Source organism: Pseudonaja textilis, chromosome 3 (genome assembly GCF_049901715.1).
Source record: "Pseudonaja textilis isolate UNSWEBS1 chromosome 3, rPseTex1.2, whole genome shotgun sequence".
NCBI lineage: Eukaryota > Metazoa > Chordata > Lepidosauria > Squamata > Elapidae > Pseudonaja > Pseudonaja textilis.
The window spans coordinates 35,403,580-35,426,000 of record NC_141992.1 but is presented as its reverse complement, the minus strand read 5'-3'; the positions used below and the strand labels follow the sequence as shown (position 1 = coordinate 35,426,000).

Here is a 22,421-nt window from a genome sequence, read left to right as displayed (position 1 = left end):
GGTCTAATCAGTCACTTGAATATTGCCTCAGCATAATCTGATTTCCTTCAACATCAGCAACATGCACACAATTAGACTAGGTATAGTAGCTGACTTACTTTAGGCTTTAACACAACACTATTACCACTTGCATTCCTATCTTTTGATATATCCAAAAAGTTGCCTTTCAGTATATTGTTCCAGTATAGAATATGACTGACATATTCACACATTTACTAAGTCATAAAGTAATGTGCATTTTTCTTTGGGTCAGCATAACATGTGAATTCAGACTCTCTGGTTTATAAGCTATAATTCATTGTTTAGTATTATATGTGAATTATATAATTATGATTGAAAACTGTTATTTAACCCAGTCAGTTAAGAGTTCAGTGACTGAATTTACAGTAACACATAGGACATATTCACAGCTCAGTGTTCAAAAACTAATTTAATCAAACAAGCAATAGTGACAAAGTCACTACTGAAATCTATGCATCCTTGACATGTATCTATAGTAGTTTGTTTCCCAAGCTAATCACAATGCAAAAGGTCTTGAGCCATAATTCATGGGGCTTCCATAAATCAGAGGAACAAAAAAAAATGACTCTAACATTTGTTTTACAATAGCTCAGAAACATTTCACTATATTGGAAAAAGTAGCTGACATTTTTTCTTGTTACAAAATAATTATGTAAGTACTGAGAATTTACCTGACAGTAAAAGAGAAAAAGAGAGATTAAGAATACGATTAGATGACAGATAACCACTGGGACCTGAACTTACAGAAATGTGCCTCTCCATTATTTAAGTGTATTATTGTTCAAAACTTCAACCAACCTCAAAGAAAAATCCCAACAGAAGAAGGATAAGAGATGGAGAAAGGTCTAAGGAAAAAATTAGACACTACTCCTCTTGAGATCTTGAGTTCTTAGTGTGTATGTATGCGTGTGGGTGAATGGGTAGGTGTATGAGAGAGAATTGGAGAACTAAGCTGTGGAGTACCCATCCTGAACCAAGACATTTTATATATTTTAGATCATGTATTATTTCAATGTGTGGGTATATTCCATGTAACATTGTCTATCATACATTTGAGAGTAGAGATTTAAGAAGCTTGGCATCCTATTGTAAAGAGGAACAACTGATCATTAATTACAATAAATCCAAACTTTTAGTTTTTTCCAATAAAAGGCAAAAATACAAGTGCATAATTGACTCCCATGAACTAGAAAATGTTAAATGTTTTAAATATGTGGGCACTGTTTCAGGCTTCTAGAATATTAACAATTCAGGTTAATTCAGTGACTTCTGTTGCCCAAAGGCAACAGCATTATAAAGTAGCTATAACCAAATTTTATACCAGCAAGGAGCAAATTACATTCCAATAGCAATTTAACTGTTTATGACTGTTTATCATTAAAATAGCTGCCTAACTATTGTATTGTACACCGTTTAGCCCATTTAGAAACCTAAGGTCATATAAAACTATTCATTTGAACCATTTATTTGTAATTCTAGCCAAAGACCATTTTAAAGAAATTTAAAAATGTATGATGAATATATGTTTTTTAATATTTACTGCCTAATCCAATGGTTCAAAGCACACAGAAAATAAAAGGAAGAAATATAAAGCCGAATGTCAAAATGCCACTGTAGTTAAATCAGGACACAAGAGAAAATGAAAGCATTATATTGTATACTGTCTTTCAGCACTAGAAAGAGTCAAGAGACCTGTGCCCAGTTTTTTTGGATTACAATTTTCACAGTCCTTTTTCATTCATCAACATTGCTAGATTTTATGGCAATTGGAAGCCAAAGGACTAGTCTGCCTGTCCTTGCATAAGTTACTGAATAGTAGCCAAAAATATTGTATATTATACCCCAAATTTAATCAGGCAAAGCAACTTCCATAATTCAAGAGCTATCACAACCTATTCATATGCCCATATGATTTATCCTTGGCATGCAGGTGATACCAAAATAAAAGCATGTTCAGCAAATTGTAAGGAAGTAAAATATACCTGGATACCGGCAAGCTAAATAAAGCTGCAGCTAGCTACAGAGATGAAATACAACATATTTTTATTTCTATGTATTACAATGGACACTTCTAAAATGAGGTTTGCTATTCGTAGTGACAAATGGGACACAGATTCCAGCATCTTCTTTTTCCCCCCCAAAATAACAGTGGGATTCACATGTGTCCTATACTCATCAGATGGTGTGCACACATGGTTTAGCTGTCTGGAACTGTGCCCACTTTCCGAGGAAAATGGATAGACCATGGCCCAGTAGTGGGCCGTAGCCCAGGGTTTGGGGACCCCTGCTCTAATCTACATGCACTTGATTAAATGAGTGAAGACTGCACTGACCGGATCTTCCTGGTTTTCCTCAGATTCATTCAGTGGTTGAAAACTAATCAAAGAGAGAAGCAATCTGGAATTAAGGAGAACCTTCCTAACAGTGAGGACAATTAACCAGTTGTCCTCTGGTTAACCTAAACATAAATTCTCCTGCTTGAGCAAGGGGCAGGACTAGGAGACCTCCAAGGCCCCTTCCAGCTCTATTCCATTCCATTCCATTCATTTGTACCTTAAATAAAGTTTAGAAATAATTTATGCTATTATAGTTGCAAAGTGTATAGAATTATTTAGTATGTATGAGAATTCCAGGAGAGTTAGGAGAAAGCATAAAGCCTATCAACATTTCTATCATTTTACAAATAATTTAACATTATTCATCAAACATTCAGATTTAAGATGACATATAAAATAATACAATTTTATAATTGCTAGTCTGTATTTTACAGCTAACCTGTAAAATAATGCAAGGTAACACATAGTTTAATCTAAATAGCAGTTACAATTAAAAGTAATGACTATTCATTTCTGTATAAATGAAATCCAGCATAGTTAACCATGCCCAGAAGGAAAAAAACATGAGGCATTTTTTCCTTTAGATGTGCTCAATCAGAGCATTTCTTCCTGTATAGGATAAATGTGAGCAAGATATTTCTACTCAACAAATTAAACACAATCTGTTGAATTTAATTGTGAAAAACCTGAATTTTTACTCACAACAGCACAAATCACAACAGCAAATACAGTTCCTCAAAATAATATTTTAATTGCTGCCATTTATTTGCTTGGATGAAGTGGAAAAGGCCCAATCAAAATGTCCTCCTTTTGGAGAAGCTCATATAGTGGTACCTTGGTTTCAATTGTTTTGAAACTCATCAAATTTGGTACTCAATACATTTTGATGAGAAAAAATTGACCCGGTATTCATCATTTGTTTGATACTCAGTGCACAAGCTAGAACTTGTTGGTGTCGGCTGCCTTATGGTTCATTACATTATTTCTTATGGGAAAATTTGTTTGGTATTCATCATTTCTGGTAGTCATTGCTTCCTAGAACCAATTAGTGATGAGTACTAAGTGCCACTGTATGCTGATACATACACAGAACCTTTCCTTATGCAAAAGTAGAAGTGTGCAAGATTTCACAGTGTGCAGTCTCTTAATAATAATCCTCACACCATCTTTCAATTCAAAAGAAGATAATTGTACAAATCTTCTTTGTAAACCATGAGGAAAAACAAAAACTATCCTAGAATAGAATCAGTGACAACAGACAACAATGGATCCCCAAATCTGCTTTATACAATCCATATATGCTGTGACATAGATTTCCCTTAATGGAATTCTCAAATTGAGATTTTGCAGTGCTGCAATAATTTAACAGCTGTTAATTTCAGATTCACGGATACTCAATTACTGGGAATGGATGCTTGAAAAATCTGGATAGAATGTTTATAGTGCTTGATATAATGATGCTTTGAAAATACTGACAATATCAGATTTCTCATGTCATTTTTGCCTCTTTCTCTGTTTAGCAGCTAAGATTTTAAAGCCCTTGATATCACCTAGAACTCATATCTGTGCTTTAATAATATTTACCTTTTAAAGTGATATCTTTTATAATGTTGTTTTCTAACAAATAATTTTATCTATTTGTTATGTACCGGCCAGGAAAATTTGTCCTTTTTTTAATATGTCCCCAAAATGATAAGAACTTATAAACGTTGGGAGCTGGGAAATTGAGCCACTTAGATTACAACTAGCTGATAGTTTTGCAATCTTATCTTTAGTAATCTTAAAGATACAGAGTAACTAACATATGTTAGCAATATATACTTAGGATATCTATCCAGAGGTGGGCTTCAACAATTTTAGCAACGTTTTTCATTTTTAGGCACATTTTTCATCTCCCCGAGCCTCCAGGCCCACCCTGCACTTACTTGCATCCAAAACAGACAGTGTGGGGACTCCTGGGATGAGCAGGGTGGGGTGGGTAGGGTCAGCCAGGAGTGGGATTTGGGGGTCTCCAAACTACACAGAATCTTAGCTAGTGGCTCTCCCAAATCCCTAAGAACTCCCAGCAGCCCACCCCTGTATCTATCCTACTAGTTTAAATTACAGGGAGCAAGTATTATTTATCTGTGCAATTAAAAACAAAATGGCATTGAAATGTCACTGAACAATAAATGTCTAATTAAGTATTAATTAATAGCACAGCCATTATAATTCTACTGTTTTGGTCCTACACAGCAGTGGGCTGAGAACAAGCCTGTGAGAGAGGAACATATACAGAAAAGGCTGCTCTGTCAGTCTCTCAGGCTACTGCAGGCAAGGGAAAGACTGCAAGGAAATTAATTGTTTTTCATATCAACTCAAACTGCAAAACAGCTTCATATATAATTCTGCAATTAATCAAATTTATGGAAATAGAAGCAAGTCATTATTCCAACGGATCTTTAAAGGAAGAAATGGACTTATTATAAAACTGTAGGCCATACTTGACTGCAGTTTAACATCATGCAGAACACAGTAGAATATGAAAACTTTGTATTGATCTGTAGTCTCTACTGAGGAACACTCCATCTGTCATATCAAAGAAGAAAAAAAGCTTAACTATTGTGCTTGGTACAATATTCAAAATGATATTCTGTCACTTGTACTACAGTAGTTGCAAACCATAATCCAAATCATGAATTAACTCTGACAAAGCAAGATTTCTGCTATGTAAGTTGATGTCTAAATCAATAAACTGCTGTATCCATTTCTAAGAGTTGGGATACAAAAAAAACACCCTTAGAACCAGCGGCAGGGATGCTTCAGCTGCCCCCAGCTACCTATCTTCCACTTCCATCACATCCCACTGGATCTCTTACCCTCCTTTCCATCCTTCTGGGTACACATTTGTATATGTCCCACACGTCATCCCTCGCTTTTCTGAAAGAGAACAGGGAGTGTGCCAGATGGCCTTCTTTTATGCCATCCTTGAAGTGGACACCATTTTGGGAGTAGCCATTATTCTTGCAAAGCATGAACTGTAGCCACTCCCAAAATGGCACCTGCTTCCAGGATGGGACAAATCACCTTTTGTAAAAGGCCACATAGTGCATCAGCTAATGCTCTCTTAGAAAGGTTATCTTTGGAAACTGCTTTTCCGAAAAAGAATAGGTTGATGCAATGTGCAGCCTGACTATACAAAAACTGCTTCCTGCCATCCTGGAAGTAGAGTCTATTTCAGCCATTCCCAAAATGGAGTGGATGGAATGAGGTGGTTGTATGGTGCATCAGCTGATTCCCTTTCAGACAGGTAATTTCCGAAGATCATTTTTCTGAAAGAGAATCAACAAAAGAATCAATACAGCCTTTTAGAGACGCCACCTTGCAACTGCCATTCTCGTGAGCTTTCAGAAACTCTCTTGCAAGAGATCACACCAATGGTGCCAGCCTCTTAAACGGTGCAAAGCTGCCTCTCCAGGCAAGTCATGCTTTGCACTGGCCATGCACTCTTTGGAAAGATGACCTTCAGAAGAATTAAATAGAGTGAGGCACAATGGGGAGGATGCTCAAGGATACAGGACCCAGTGGATCAGGAAGCAAAGATGCCTCAGGGATTGAGGGACACCCTGGCAGGCCCAGTGAGGGCTATAAGTGAACCAGGAAGATACTGCAGTACAGGCCCAGCACTCTCTAGCTCTCTCAGAGCCTATTCCTTCTGAGGCACCCCAGTTAATCACGACAACAGGGAAAACCAGGACTGCAGTCATTAAACAAAGTGATCAAATGAGCACCTCACTTAATAACTGCAACAACGTATGATCATAATTCTAGGTCAACTGCTATAGGAAGGACTATCTCTATTTATTTTGTTTATGAATTTATAGGCTGCTCTATAAATTTCCATCTCAACTACATGACTCTAGACGGTTCACAATTAAAACAGAATAAAAACTATAAAAAGAACAAGTTACAAACAACAAAAATGATATAAAAGTAGACTTGCAACCATCCTAACAAGCCATGACATGGTCATTATGATGCTATCAGGGCTGTAGGCTCAAGGACAAAGCCTTTTAATGCCTTATGAAAGGCCAGAAATGTCAGGGCAAGTTCAAATTCTGAAGGGATGATGTTCCAGAAGGTGGCAGAAAAAGCTCTCTTCCTGGGTCCTGACAAATTACATTCCTTTACAGACAGCACCTGGAGCATATCCTTCCTGCCTGATCTAAAAGGATGAGTAGACACATGATTGAGGAGAGACAGTATCAGAAATCACCCATCATTTTCCTGTCAATGTAGCGTTAAAATGTCTTGCTAACCATTTGTTGAGAACATGCCCTCATGATGCAGCCTTCTTCTCACCCCCCACCAATAGTTGTGACTATCTATATGTTAAAATGGTGTTTTCTATATCTTTAGTAACATACTGGTTGGTCCTGCCTGCTAAAATTAGTTGCAAAAGCAACCTTTTAAGTTTCACCGGCAATGCCAACAAACGATTGCAGTTATTTCATTTGGCTGAAGAACACTCCTTTGTATTTTCTAAGACATTACTAACAGCAACTATCTTAGTTACTATCTTACCTCACTCCATTTTATATTGGGGGGGGGATTTTTCAAACATTGTTTGGAATCATTTAAAATTTTCATCCACTTTAATTTTCTCACTGAAAAAGAAATCCTCTTTCCTTTGGTAGCTGTAGCACTGTTGGGGAAGAGGTCTGTAACTTTACATGAATAATAGCTTCATGAATAAATTACTTGGGAGATCACATATGTACAGAGTTCAGTTGAAATTACGTAAAGATATGACAGACTTTCAAGCTGCTGCTTGTGTAGTCCTGTGTGCAGTTTCCTGTTGATCATTAAAACAACTTTGTCAGTATCTAAGTTGACTGAGCATAACCACTCTTTTCCATCTCCTCCCCTGTCTGCTTACATTTGCTATCTTCATCTTTGCTTCTTTTTTTCCTTCTGCAAAAAGATTGATGGCTTTAGACTGAGCCAGTACAGAAGATGCTCGGACACACATTCCTGCATGCAGGTCTTCCTAAACTGAAAATACCTCTTATCCACAGCTATCCTAGTAAGACTTGGGATAGTCTGACATGGCTTTCTCTCTGTGTAAAAAAAGGGTTTTATAAGATAAAAATGTTACTTTTCCTTATCTTAATGGGCCAGAGATGTGTTATTCTGCCAATACTGCTCTACACTTGAGGTAAAAGAGAATGGCAAGGTTGACTGTCTTGTTTAGCAACTATATGTAGTTATGATAGTGATGACCAATCTTCTCATTTACAAACTCTGCAGGCATATAAAAGAAATGAAAGCTGAAGTAAGATCATAAGCACAGTTGTGGTTTCACTTTGCAACCACTTCGCTTAATGATCATGTTGTGGATTCCAACAGTGGATGCTAAATGAGGACTACCTGTAATGCAGGAGAGAAGAGTCAGCTTTGTGATCATCCATTTCAATATATACAACTTGATCAAATGACCAGACAAGCAAGAGACTCTTATACAAGAAAATGAAAGTGTGACCATTTATTTCTGATGCTATATTATATATTTGGGGTTTAAAATGTGATCCTTTTGGATGAAGCAAAATTGTATTCGCTTCCATTCCAAAGAATCAGTTTAAATACTGGAAAAGGCAATAAGAATCTGTGACATGTCAGTTAAAACAAAGAAACTGTTACATCTTGCATAATGATGTTGAAATCATTTCCCACTTCATAATGAGGAACATCCTGACACAAACTCCTGCTTAAATTGTTGTAGTGATAATACAAGGACCTGAAAATTCTTCAAAATAATGAAAACTTGAAAGGTAACATGAAAATCAACCATTACTGTATTATATCAAAGCAACACTGACACACGTTTTTTTCTCTTCATATCATTTTTTTCTTTAAGGCCCCTCTGTCTAAACTGCACAGAATTTCACATTTATCTTGAAATGCAATTCTAAAAGTTCCATTTAATTTTTAAAAAACAAATACTGCACATAGTGCTCAAGATTTAAAAAATCTATATACAAGAATGGCTGCTGCTGCTTTTTTTATTTTTTTTGTCTTGCATAGACTTGGATTTCCTGCTGAGCTCCCATTACTATGATTTTTCATGTACCAACTGGTCATCTATATGTAACATAGAATAATTTTCCATTCCATTCAAGCATAATTATATAAAATCCAGATCAGGTGTTCTTCCACGAGCACATTAGCAATACTAATTTTGCCCCTTTTTCAGACTCTTACATTAATTACAAGGCAACATTATATCCCAGTATGACACCAATGCCACTGAGAAAAGTGCATGTTTTGCCATTTACATCAATCCCAAGTTACATATTACAATTAAAGCACATGACTTAAAACAGAGATAGATTAAATTAAAACTATTTACTGTTGTGGGTTTTTTTTTCCTTTCAGCAACTGATCACAATAATCAGAGATAAAAGAGCCAGTTTTCTCAAATGTTTTTAGGAGTAAAACATCCTAAAGCTTAACATTCTTTGCTTGAGTCAGTATCTTCTAAGACAAATTCTGGTCTTGGGATTTAGATTTCACAAATCTGTATTTTGTCCAATGCAAGTCACCTAAAATATTACTCATGTGTCACGTGACTGACTGTTTCTTCAACAAGGTTATAGGTTTGTACTAGGTTTGTTATATGCAGATTGGCGCCTGTCCCCACTATATCAAATCTGTTTTTAGAGACATAATCGTGATTTCAATACTATTATGTAATACTGTATCATCTGCATCCCAACAATTCATCCAGTGAACCTTAGCAACATAAAGAGGATGGAACAATTCCATGTTACTGTTAACTTCATGTCAATCACTGTCGAAGGTCCCTATGTAGGCATTTAAACTACCTTTCAATTTCCTTCAAATTTCATTCCAATTCACAAGACACAACATCCATAGCGGATCATGGACTGACCTAAATTGTATTCTGGCTATGGCAGACACCATGATACAGACAAGAAATTACATGATTCAAAACAGTGTTTTTCAGTCAAGCTGGACTTTCCCCTTATCCCTGCTTTATTTCGAATTCTCATCCCTGCTTTATCATTTTTATAAGTAACTCATGGCGGTAATGAGTCCAGCAATATTCACTCATCTTTATCTCTTATCTCCATTCTTCTCTCCATACCCTGAGCATTAGTCGCATTTTCTCAAAACTGAATCTTTCCCCTATTTCATACTTTCATCATTTCTGTGCCAAACTCCCTTTCTGTAATGGTATATGAGAAAAACCCTGGGAGACGGTGAGGCAAAGAGATGCTGTCTAGGGAAGGGTCAGGTAAGAGACAGCACAGCCCACAGCTAGTAGTGGGCAGGGCAAGAGGTTCCGAAGGAAGTTACTCAGGCTGTAAAGGAAACTGACAAAACAGTACTTTTCAGATTTGCAAGATTCTATTTATGTAACTTTACAGTAAAACAGAATTAGCTTATCTGGTCATGTTTCCTGTCTGGCCTACTTGATAAGACCAATACTGTACAAAGCTCATTTTTCAGTCTTCCACACCTACACATCAGGGGAAGGATTCTACCAGCTTGCACCTATTCGCTAGAACCAGTTGTTAACATTCTAAGCAGTTCAGAGAACCAGTTGTTAGAAGAAATTACTGGCCTAATCCTGTAAGGAAGGCCGGAAGGAAACATTCTGGTGTTGCTTACAGAAACTGCCTCTCCGTTAACCCTTGTTACATTCTTGGCAGGACTAGACTTCCTGTCTCAGGACCCTCTCTTGAGTTTTTTTCCCCTCCTTTGCTGGTACTTTGCTTGTGTGGAGTGACCATTCAAAGTACAATGGCACTGAAAAAAATGACTTATGACTGTTTTTCACACTTACAACTGTTGCAGCATCCCCACAGTCATGAGAGGCCAGGTGAGGAGATGCGTGCCTCGATGTGAGTGATATTGAGTTGGCCACGCCCAGCCAATAACATGTCCACCCAGCCATACCTCTTAATTTGTTAAGAACCCTCCCGGGCTCTTAACAAATTAGCCACGCCCAAAGAAGCGGTTGTTAAAAAAATTGAATCCCACCCCTGCTACACATGCCTTTCATGAGGTAAAATCTACACAGCTCCTCCTATCCTAAATCAGCTCTAATTAAAAGAAAAACAAATTAGTAAGCTTCTATCCATTCTTGGATGTTACTTCTGTCTCTCGCTCCTGCTATCTTCAAGACAGGAGAGGAAGTAAAATAAGAAAGCAAAATGGATGTAGCCAATGATTTTTTTACTTGACACTGAAATAGTAACAATGACCAAAAGAGTTTCCCTTATTCCTTTTTCCTTTTTATCCCCAATCTGCAGCTGAATCTTCAGAAATGAAGGAACACAAAAGCCAAAATAAATAAGCAGATTGCTCCCACTGGCTGAAGGGTCTTTGAGGTTTCAGCGAAACTATAAGACGACCAAGTAATCATTCACAAGCAAAAAATAAAACTGTTCACACGAAATTGAACACTTGAGGGATATTTTTTTAAAAGTATGCCTCTCAGAAAAGCATCTTAAAATTTTAGGAACTTAAAGTTACTCCTTGGTTCTCAGGCAATTCTGAAAAATTACAGCTAATGTACAATATAACACACCAGCAATCACTCTCTTTCAATTTAACTTACCTCAAAGGATTATGAGGATAAAGCAAGAGTCAAAAACAGGGGTGGGTTTCTACCGGTTCTGTCCACCTCTGTAGAACCGGTAGCTCTGAAGAGCAGCAGACATAGGACCGGTTCTATGTCTGCTGACGTTTTTGCCCACCCACCCTCCTGGGCTCTTAACAGACCTTTATTTCCTGATTTTTTTCAACTTCAGCTGCCGTGCAAGGCACCGCTGCAGTTAAAAAAGCAGGAAAAAGGGGCTTTTTGAAAGGCTGCTTCTCTGCACGCAACATGCTGCTGATGATTTACAAGCGTGTGCCAGCAGGGAAGTACATCGTAAATCACCGAACCTCGTAAATCACCGAACCTCGTAAATCACCGAACTGGTAGTTAACCCTGTCGGACCCCACCCCTGGTCAAAAACATTTATTTATAGAATTTGTATATCATCCTATCTCAAGATTCTTGATGGTATAGATGTTTAGTTACTTATTGAAGGTAATGTAGGATACAAATATGATAAATACGTTATTTTATTTTATTTGTATCCCGACCTTATTGGTGGTGAACCACAACAACAACCCTGTGAGATGGCTTGGACTGAGAGAGTGAGTGACTGGCCCAAAGTCATCCAGCTGACTCTCATGGCTAAGGCGTTACTGGAACTCACTGTCTCCTGCTTTACCCTAACCCAAACTGACCCTCCAGTTTGTTACACATATTCCCCAAAAATAGCCATGGAGAAAGGGGTTATAATTATGGAAAGCTCAACCACGTACTTTTTACAAGCTTTTAGCCCCTGTATGGTATTGTGGATATAGCTACCTCAAGGCCTATTTGATATTGCCTTAGTTGAACATTTATCAGGCTCCTACTCTGTCCTAGGCCAAGGATGTCTTGATTCAAAAACAGAAAAGCGGGGAGGGTTCTTTACACCGGTGTGACTATTTCTAAGATTAGCCTAAAAATTAGCCTGTACCTTTTTTCCTCTACCAATGAGCTCCCTGCTTATTAGACATTTGAGACTTGTTCAGTCTGTTTTCCTGGAAAACTTTGGACACATAGAGAGCAAATCCAATGACATCAGATGTTCAAAGAGCAAAACCTAAATTGCTGAAAAAGAAGGGGGGGTTTATTTGTAAAAATAATTTATTTGCTCCTTTTAAAAGACAGAACAAGCATGCTTAAAATACACTTATAAATGTCTTACTAGTTATATTATAATTAGCATTTTAAAATTCTACTCAAAATTCTCATATTCTACTTATAACATTTTTTTAAAAAAATCTACAATACACAGTCTACAATACACAGTGCTTTCTAGCCACAAAAATATGTTCACAAATAACATGCTTTCAGTTACATTTCCATGGAATATAAAACTCTCTCAGAAATAACTTTTTTTTTTTTTTTTCAAAACAAATCTCTAAGCCTAACCCCACCTTACACAAGTATATGTAGAGCAATTGTATACATTGAAAAGGAAATTCTATATAGCATCACTTAAGAGTCTGCAGCTCTTGAGTGTCTGTTACTATTGCGATAAAGACTTTGAGAGAGCATATGTCCAAGGACAGTCAGCCTGCTTTGCGAAATGGCTATTGTATTGGTGTTGATGTTTATAAAAATCATATTACTCTAAGATGCAAATGTGCTCTAGCTTGCCTGATAAGATGATGATGATAATAACAATAATTATAATTATAATTCCTTATTAAGGACCCAATAGGTAGACAAAAATGCCAAATCCGAACATATGGCTGATTGTGCAAATAATAATATCAACAAAAGCTCTAACAGAAATTAACACTACTATGACATACAATGCTATTTTTCTTACCTGTTTGCAAGGAAGAAAATTACTTGTCAACAAATATTTTAAGTATTTAGCATAATTCTCTTTATAATCTCTACAACATATCTGTAAGGTGGATCAGTATTATAACATTGGTACAATATGGGTGGAGACATAATCAAACTTCTTTGGCTATTGCCACATTATCCAATACATTAATGGATGAATGCCTTGAATCAAGGATTTCTCAACCCACCCTTTCACATATGGCATGAACGAGTTCCCTCTTACACAGACATGAAATTTCACATTACACCCACATCAGATTTTTAAAGACAACTGGATTTCATTCCAATCAAATTACTAGTAGTTATGTATTTAACAAATGTTAAAATAACAGGTGTTCTAGTATATGCATTACAGATCTTGTCTGATAAGTCACTCACTCTCAGCCCAAGCTATCTCACAGAATTATTATATGGGGTAATAGGAGATAGAAGAATTAAAAATGTTCACTGCTTTAAATTGTATATTAAAAAGGAGATAAGGTTGGAATTGATTGGAATTGATTGAAAAATAATCAAATGATTCAAAGTACAGATTGTACAAAGAAGCAGAAGAAACAGTAGATCATAAATTCAGTTCATGCAAGAAGGTCATACAAATTGAGTGTAATGAACAAAATAAAACAGTCAAAGTGATTCACTGGAATATATGTAAAACATATGTAAAAAGTATTATGTGCGTGTAATGAGAAATTGGTGGGAACAGAAGGTTGAAAAATTGGTTAAAAATTAGAAGGTTAAAATATTGTAGGATTTCAGAATACAAACTGATAAAAGTCTTGGTTCATAATAACCAGATTTAACTGTGGTTGAAAAGAAGAAAACATTTTGGGGAAATATTAAGAACTGACTTTCATATAACTGGATGAAATATTAAGAATTGACAAGTTGCAGGAACTGGTTAGAAAGGATTTATCTTGACAGTAAAAGGCTTTACTCAAACCTATCGCAAACAAGGCCTGTAAATATGCTTCACTACCTTTAAATCAAGCTACTGATGGGCAGAGAAATTCACTTGGTTAAACCAAGAACAATCACTAAGATTATTCTAAGATCCACTAAGATCCTCGACTTACAACCACAATTGGGACTGGAAATCGTAAGTTGTTTTGCAGTCGTAAATTGAGACACCCACATTGGACAATCGTTAAATTAATAACAACAGTTGTTAACATGGTAATTAAGTGAACAGTGTTGATTGTGAAGCAAAACCATTGTCTTGAATGGGGGGGGGGGGTTTTGCCAGAAATTGGCAAAAAGTGATGCAAATCACAGCTAGTCATCAAGGTGAGCCAATTGCCAAATGCCAAAAATGTGGTCACATGATTGTGCGGATGGGCATGTGACATTTTATGAAGGGCAGAAGTGCTTTACAAGCTGTAAAGCACCCGTTCCAAGGCTGTCATAATTCCGAATAGTCATAAAACAATGTGTCGTAAGTTAAGGACTACTTGTCTTTTTTTCTTCATTATCTTAGAGATAAAAGGAGATGAATAGTTTACTTATCCTAAGATGTCAGCTAGATAGTATTATTTATCCAACTTGATATAATATACATAGATGGTATATTATCAGAAAATCCCAGAGCTACAAGGTAGATTGGATAATGAAGAAGCCTCCTCGAGAAAATGTTGTAATGCCATCTCTATGTGATTAACAAGAAAACTACATGGACATATTCATGAAGTTATCAAGAATCACAACTAAGTTCAAAGAAAATAAGACTTTTAATGCCTGGGATAGTGTAGGAAACAATCAATATCAAGCACATTAGAAAATGCAGGTACAAGTTTCTATCTTCAAAACAAGCAATGGCAAGGACCTTCACTAATTATTTGCCATATCCGTGATTTGTCCAGTAGCCAGTGCTGAATCAGTGAGCAGTAACAAAGCACATCATGTTTCGCAGAATTTCCTATTTAGCATATTATCAATTTATTCACCCAGGTCTCCAGTATTCAGAAAACAATAACATCTTGGGAAATTATGTATCAATAACTACAAATTCTTCCACAACAAAGTAGTAACAAAAGAGAGATTCCCAGTTAGCATAAACTCTAGAGCAGAGAATTTATTCAAAATCAAGTATCTGAAAATATAACTTTTAATTTAGAAACACGTTGATTTTGAGTTTCAGGTATTAGCTACAATAAATTATTTACAATGTCAGTTAAAATATTCTTCCCCAAAATACAAAAAATGCCAGTCATGATTTTTTTTAAATAAAGCACTATGAGTTTGTCTCTACTACTGCATCTTAAAACGGTTCCATTAAAACTACAGCAATGGGAAAATATAGTAGAAAATATACTAGTGCAATCTTCATGTCTACTGTCTTCTACCAACTAAAATGCTCAGTATTCAGAGAAGCTGCCACGTGAATCTGGTCTGATCCATGCTTTAGTTTTCTTCCCAGGAAGAGGATAAGATCAAAGAAGTTCATTTTTACAATTGACAGACAACAGTGTGAGTTAATATGCAGGAATAAATATGCAGGGCCCTATGTTTGAGGCCCTAAGGATGGAAAGCTTTGGATTGCTATCAGTATTCCCAATGGTCAATATTCTCCATCCCATATGCTCTCTAATGTCTTCCTTGGCCCTTTCCATAAATGCACACTTTGAAGCCATTACTGCAGATGCATAGAAGGGAGGCAGGAGAAAAAAAAACTGCAAGGCAGACTAAGTCGAAATATCCAGAGTAAGGATATTTTCTGCAGCTGTAGAGTTATCATTCCTCAAAGCAGCTTCTTAAAACGTATTCCTCCAAGATATTTCAACAGCAAATCCTAATGTAAAGTCGCTTAAAATAAAAAATCACTCATACATAGTGTTAACTGACATATTGATCTGAAAAGATGGGAGATAAAATTACCATTCACCACAGAAGATGAAACAGCATCCTTCTGCCGCCACCCCCCTCCTCCAGGACCTACTGAAACATACATTTCAGGCACCACAAAAGCAGAAGACTATCAAACAGATCAAATGCAGAGAGAACATTCAGAACTGAGGTATTAGGATACAAGGATAATTTTCAAACAAAATGCAACAATTTTTTTGGTTATCTCTTTGGTATCTCAGGACCGCCACCTATGTGAACAGCGGGTGGGGTGGTGGATAATATGACCTGAAAGGCTTTGCTCATGTTGAATATGCTATTTCCATTGATATCGTGGAAGGGCAGAATAGCGTGAAAGAGAAAAAGGGAGGATTTCACCACTGGGAAGAGGAAAGGAAAGCAGTAATGTCCCCTTATTAGAGAAGTGGGTAGATCGTTTTCCTTGAAAGAATACGATCTCCTGGGGCGGGGGGAGGGGGCTTTTCTCTTTCCCTGGGCTGAGGAAGGCCTCCCTCCTTCTAAGACTGAGAGATGCCCAAGCGTGAGAAGGTGACAGCGCCTTCATCGGGGCCGACGTTCCCCAACGGGGTGCCCACCCAATACTCCCCGAGATTACGACACCAACACCCTGAGCCAACGCATCCGAAGCCCTAGCTGGCAATCTTGGGAACTGTAGTCCCATTACATCTGGACGGCACCGGCCTGGGAAAAAATGCATGGTGCTACCCGCCCGGGCCCCGCCGTGATGCTTGTCACCCGGCATCTTACCGCGATCACGTTGACGAAGGTGGTCTTGCCCGAATACTGCAGCCCCACCAGGGTCAGCTCCATCTCCTCCTTCCAGAAGAGCGCCCGGAACCAGTCCAGCAGCTTCGTGAAGAGCGCCAGCATCCTGCCTTCGACTCCCGGCCCCGATCGTTCAGCGCAGCCAGGCCCAGCGCCTTTATTCTTCCCCCGGAACGATCCGGCCTTGCCGCTACAGCCACCGGGGTCTAGCTCGCCTAGCTCCAGTCGCTCAGCAGCGCTGATGGGTGGGGTCAGTCAGCAGCTCTCCGGCCGGGGTGGAGCCGCTGATCTCGACGGTCTCTGGCGCCCAACCCAGCAGTGGCCTCTAGAGAAGCGGAGGACTCCGCGCCGACGCGAGCACCTCGATTCCTTCTGCTGAGGCCTAGGACGCAGTCGGACGTCAGATCTACTGTGCTTTGCAGTAGCTCAAGATCCGCCCGAGCCAATGGCTGAGGCAGGCTGGCGTTCGTCTGACACACGCCAGCGAGTCACGTTTCAGAGGGTTATGCGAAGCCGACCGTGTGATTAATTTATGGTTTACCGGGCGTACGGGGACCTTCGGAAATTAGGCTAATTGAATAAATCACGGTTAAATTAATGAAGGGTAAATCTGTTGTGCAAAAAAACAAAAACAGCCATTCGGGCAGCACTCGCTAAGGCTCAGAATTGTTGCATAAAAATCTATTTCTGATTCAGAAAAATGCTCCTGTTGTAACCATGGGAGTAAAAAAAAAAAAAAACCCTTGGAAATGCCAGTTTGCCACTTGGAGCTTCATTTGTGTGCCACTTGGTAACTACAAGCTGTTGAGGAGGAAAAGAACAAGGGTTTTGAAACAGTCGTTGCTTTATTGCGGGAAAGGGAAATCCCAGCTGTCTTGGAGAAATTGCCTTACCTCTCACGGAGTCAACAGTTTGGATTCTTGTTGCCCTATCATCAACTTTCTCTTTTGCAGGAAGATGGTAGAGAAGCTAGCGGGATGGTAATTGTAAAGAACCTTGGGAAAAGCAGATTGTCTGGATACACCCACGGACACACACACATCCCGCTGTCAGGATTCAGATCTGGATCTAGATATAGCACAAATTCTGTATCCATTGCTCTCATGAATGGTATGTGGGAATTAAATCTAGGAAATGTGACCATCCTGTTCTCTAAATCTCTCAAAAGTCTTTAGTACTATACCCTCAAAGGGGCTGATGAGGTTAGAATGCTAGGCTCATGATCGGCAGCCTTGAGTTTGAGACCTGTTGCTGCCATGGGGTGGGGTGAAATCCATCACCTGCCAACCTAGTGGTTCGAAAGTGTGAAACGGAAGTTGGTGGACAGCTTCACAGGCACATAAAGGTGTCCCCAACTGGGTGTCCCCTGGGCAGTGGTGATGTCACTGATAAATCCTTTCACCACAGAAGCATTTGGATGCTTCCAACACAGAAACATTACTATGCTCTCCCATAATATCCTTATTAACGACTTACAATGGTTGAAAGATTCTACAGGTAGTCCTTGACTTGCAACCATTCATTTAGGGGTCATTACAGTGGCACTGAAAAGTGACTTATGACCAGTTCTTATACTTATGACTGTTATAGCATCTCTATGGTCATATGACCAAAATTCTAGTGCTTGGCAACTGGCATATATTTATGATAATTCCACTGTCCCATGGATTTAGTCCTATCTATTTGAAGCTATTTTCTCCATGATACAAATCAGGAGTTCTCCATGATACAAATCAAAGGAATTATTATGAAGTCTGACCTTGAAGTCTGTTGGAATATACAAGAGTAAAAATACTTCTTGGTGGAATTCCCTCTCCCTTGAAATGCAGATCAGTTCTCATCTCCACTTTAGGAAGAGACTAAACACTTATTTTTATACTCAAACAACTCCTGTTAGGATTCTAGTTTTATGATTGGTGCTTTTTGATTTTTTTTCTTGCTGTTGTTTTATTATTGTTGCTTATGGATTTTATATTTTATGGAGAACTGTATTTTTGTAATTGTCAGTTTTTATTGCTTACGGTATGTTGTCTTACAAGGTTAACTATAGAAGCCTGGTTTTACTGGGAGAAAGCAGGGTTTATATATGGTAAACAAATAAATTTGAATATATTGGACTAAGTGGTCTAAAATTCAAATATGGCTAGCATTAACTCATGAATTTTACAAGCAGTTTTGAAAAATAGGTGTGACCTGTTTGTGCAGGTGTGACAATTTGATGGTTTCAACATGTGTTAATGGCAAAGAAAGATAAATAGCAGAAGCTTCTAAATGAAGTGGAGTTAATCAGTTTAAATTTTGTGGTTCATTTGCCATCTGAAAGATTGCTTTAATCGGGTTTCATTCTCCAATACGGTAGTGTAATTGCATATCTTCTTTCAAATTATGCTTTTTCAAAAGCCTTTAATTTCTGCTTCCAGCTACAACTCTTGTTTTCTTCACTCTTGCCAATCAGTGTCAAAAGACACTTCTATTCTAAACCATGGAAAAATACATAGTACAATTTATCTTTTGAACTATTACCATGGAGTAGTTATAGAATAGAGCAGAATCCACTTTTATGGGATCTTTGTTTTTTGTTTGTAAGAAACCTTAAGACCAAATAAAGAAAAAGGTAGTTGTTTAACAGATAAAGCCAGTTGGCTTCTGCACTCCTTAAATTAAATCCTGAATGATCTGCATACTATATAAAAATACAAATCTGTATCACAGTTATCGCAAGTGAGAGGTGTTATGCTTTTAATTATAGGAGGAGCAAACAGCTATTTTGTTCCGACTGGTAAAAAATGAGATCGTTGCCTCTTCCAAATCCTTTAAAAATCTATAGGAAGGCTATAATTTAGTTTCCACCAATCTGTACTTTAGAAAATTAAACAAAATAGTATTGTCTCTCGTTAAGTATAACTGCAACCTCTCAAACACTATCGTATTTATATAATTGCCCATCTCACAAATGTGATCCTAGGGAGTCTACAATAAAACAAGTAGTTGAAAACAAGTATAAACAACCTCCAGAAGCAATTAAATATACATAAAATTGTGAGAGAATGGACTCACATCCTATACAGGTAGTCCTTACTAACCTACCACATTTAGGACTGTCAGCTCCTTTGCTTAAGTGACATGGTCAAAATGAAATGCAGTGTGGCGTGCTGACTCCCATCAGTTCTGCCTGCTATCATTAAGCAACTCACCTGCAGTTGCTGAGCACGTTACATAACTGCAACTTTGCAATTCCTGTTACCTTCCCAATTGAGTTTGCTTGTTGAAAGCCGGCTGACAAGGTTGCAAAAGGCAATTCTGTGACTGTGAGATGCTGCAAACATTATAAATGTACACCAGTTGCTAAGCGCCTAAATTGTGATCGCGTGACCCTGGGGACTCTACAACAACTTCAATTTTGAAGAGCCATCATAAATCACCATTGTAACTTTGAATAGTTACTGAATGAGGACTACCTGAATGCAATATAGCTATCTTGTAGGCTCCATGTCTCCATGCAATTGCCCAAGCAGTTGGAGAAACCTTGTTTTAAGAGGTGTCCAGAAAATTAATATGGTCAGAGCTAAGCATTTCCGGATAGCTTCCATGACAGATACGGCTCGTCCCTTAGATCCCATCAGATGGAATTTTTTAGCAGACAGGACCCATAATCTATCCTTCCTGGCAGATCTGATGGGACAGGATGATATAACAGTAGGGACGTGGTCCATCAAATGACCTGGTCCCATTTCATGTAATTTTAAAAGTCTAAAGATTCTAGCCAGATGGAAGACCAATGGTCTTTAGTGATTTTATTATATAATGACATTATCCATATAGCTATGAATAAAACTCCTGTGATATTTAAAATCTTAAGAATAAGGATTATCCTTCCACAATATTTATGCAGTAATAATGCTGGTTTAAAGAATAACGTAACCTTTCCACTAAGTCTACTGAATGGAAGACTTGTTATTTTTAAGAAATAAATCTGCCATAGAACTATGGAACCTCTAAATAGTGTAGCATTATGGCTGAAATAAAAAAGAATGTATTTGTAGAACATCTTCTTTGGATGTGACAGAAATCAGATCCACCTTCTCCATTTGCATAATCCTGTCATATCTAAGGAAACTATTCCATTTCCAGAACTCAGCTCCTAATCCTTTTCTTGCCTGAAAGAAAGAAATATAGATAATCCCCATTAAGTGTCTGTCTCAGATAGCAACTATTCCCATTTAGGATGATGATGAATGTCTGCATTTAAGATCTTTGCAGCATCTTTCTTTCTTAGTCTTGTATTTGCCAATACGATCAGTTAGTATGTATTATCCTGTGCCTGATCTGTATTTTTTGTCTCCAATCTTGAAGAATAGAGAGATTGCCTAAACAAGTGATCTCTTCCTGAGCTCATTTCTCCCTAGCAATCTATTCCTAAAAAGTATCAACCACAGGTTAACGAGCACAGTTCTGTGACCTCAATTGTTAATTAGAAGGCTTAGTAGACTTGCAACTGGTGCCTGAAATTGACAAGACTCTGATCAATTTCATAAAGATTTTGTTTGCCTCCTAAGCAGCTTGCACTTACAGCTGTGAGATGCTATACAAAAAAAAACAAAAAACAGCAGTAGCACATTCCCTTTTTATCTATATTTCCGATTATATGCCTGCTTATTCTCTTTGCTTCCTCTGCAATAAATATAAATGTGAACATCTATTCTCTTCTTGCTAATGATCCCAGCCCTGGGGTGGAAGAGTGGGGAAAAGGGCTATGAGATTTCGCCATCTGCCTGGCTTCCTCATAGCTGAGTTGGAATCCTTCTAATACCATAAAGCTAAGTAAAAACAGAAGCCTGGTTGTGGTCACATGATTTTAAAAATCACATTACATTAAAAATTACAATTACAACAATAAAAACTAATCCAAACTAAAAAATATTAAAGAAAAAATAAAATAGGAAAGAAAAAAGACTAATAAAAGTATACTTTCCCCTTCATACAAGGTTAGTTTAAAATACAGTATGTAATATCTTCTTCCATATCCCATCTATAAACAAATTTTTAGGCTTCATCATTTCAGTACTGATATCACAAAAGTCTATTAAATAGATAACGTGTCTATTTTAACCTTGATCAAAAAACCAACTTTAAAATATTTACTTTTACTTCTAACAGTCTTGATCTTTAGTCCCTTCAGGAATTGGAATGGAGTTATTTCCTTATAATTGCATTGAACTTCAGAGAAAATATTAAATCAGCCAAGATTTAAGCATGGTAAAGGTTTTGGGAAGCTCATCCTTTGCATGCAGGTGTCTGAATGCTCCAAAGCCTAGCAAGAGCCAAGTGAAGTTTGCAACCTCCCAATAGCCAGCGGATTAGGGCAGAGGCCCAGCTCCCACCAAAGCTTGTTTGGAAGCTTCTCTGTCATTGGAACATGATGTTGGGCCCTAATTTAGGCTCTTTTTTCCTGCTGCTGTTTTTGGCTTTTTGCTACTTGCCTGCCTCCTTTATGGAGTCAGCTGGGTTGTGGGATTCCTGGGGCCTCTCCCACCCTTAAGCTACCCCATGTTTGCTTAATGACCTGCACATTCATTTAACGGACTTCAGGGAGAGCAGGGGGCAGGGGCCATTAAATGAAGCTATCTCTCTTAATGGTTGTCACAATTTGTGACCATAATCGTCAATCTCCATTACAGCTATAGATTGAGGACTACCTGTATACATACACACAAATAGCCCTACGTGCTATTGGTTCCAGGAGACCTTGTCCATTATTCTTTGAAATACAGTACTTCTAAGGGTTGATCTGGAAAATCCAGTAATCTGTAGAACTGCATTGCTCTCCTTTTAAAATGTCAAACTTCCCTTCATTTCAGAGTTTCTCTTGCTACCTACCCTGGTCTCAGCATGCAAAACCAAGGACATTAATCTGTTCTCCAGAACCAAAAAGAGGACCACACTGCTTTGTACTGACAATAAACTGTGGAGTT

At 37.8% G+C, this 22,421-nt stretch overlaps 1 protein-coding gene across 1 annotated transcript in view; it reads right to left on the bottom strand.

Annotated features, from left to right (window-relative positions):
- The window catches only part of ARL8A (ARF like GTPase 8A), a 35,764-nt gene extending 17,205 nt beyond the window's left edge, over positions 1-18,559 (bottom strand). Inside the window, exon 1 of the mRNA XM_026712932.2 lies at positions 16,432-18,559. Within this exon, the coding sequence (XP_026568717.1) occupies positions 16,432-16,554 (123 nt within the window). The 5' untranslated portion in view covers positions 16,555-18,559. The remainder of the gene's footprint in view (positions 1-16,431) is intronic.
- Positions 18,560-22,421: the final 3,862 nt, after the last annotated feature.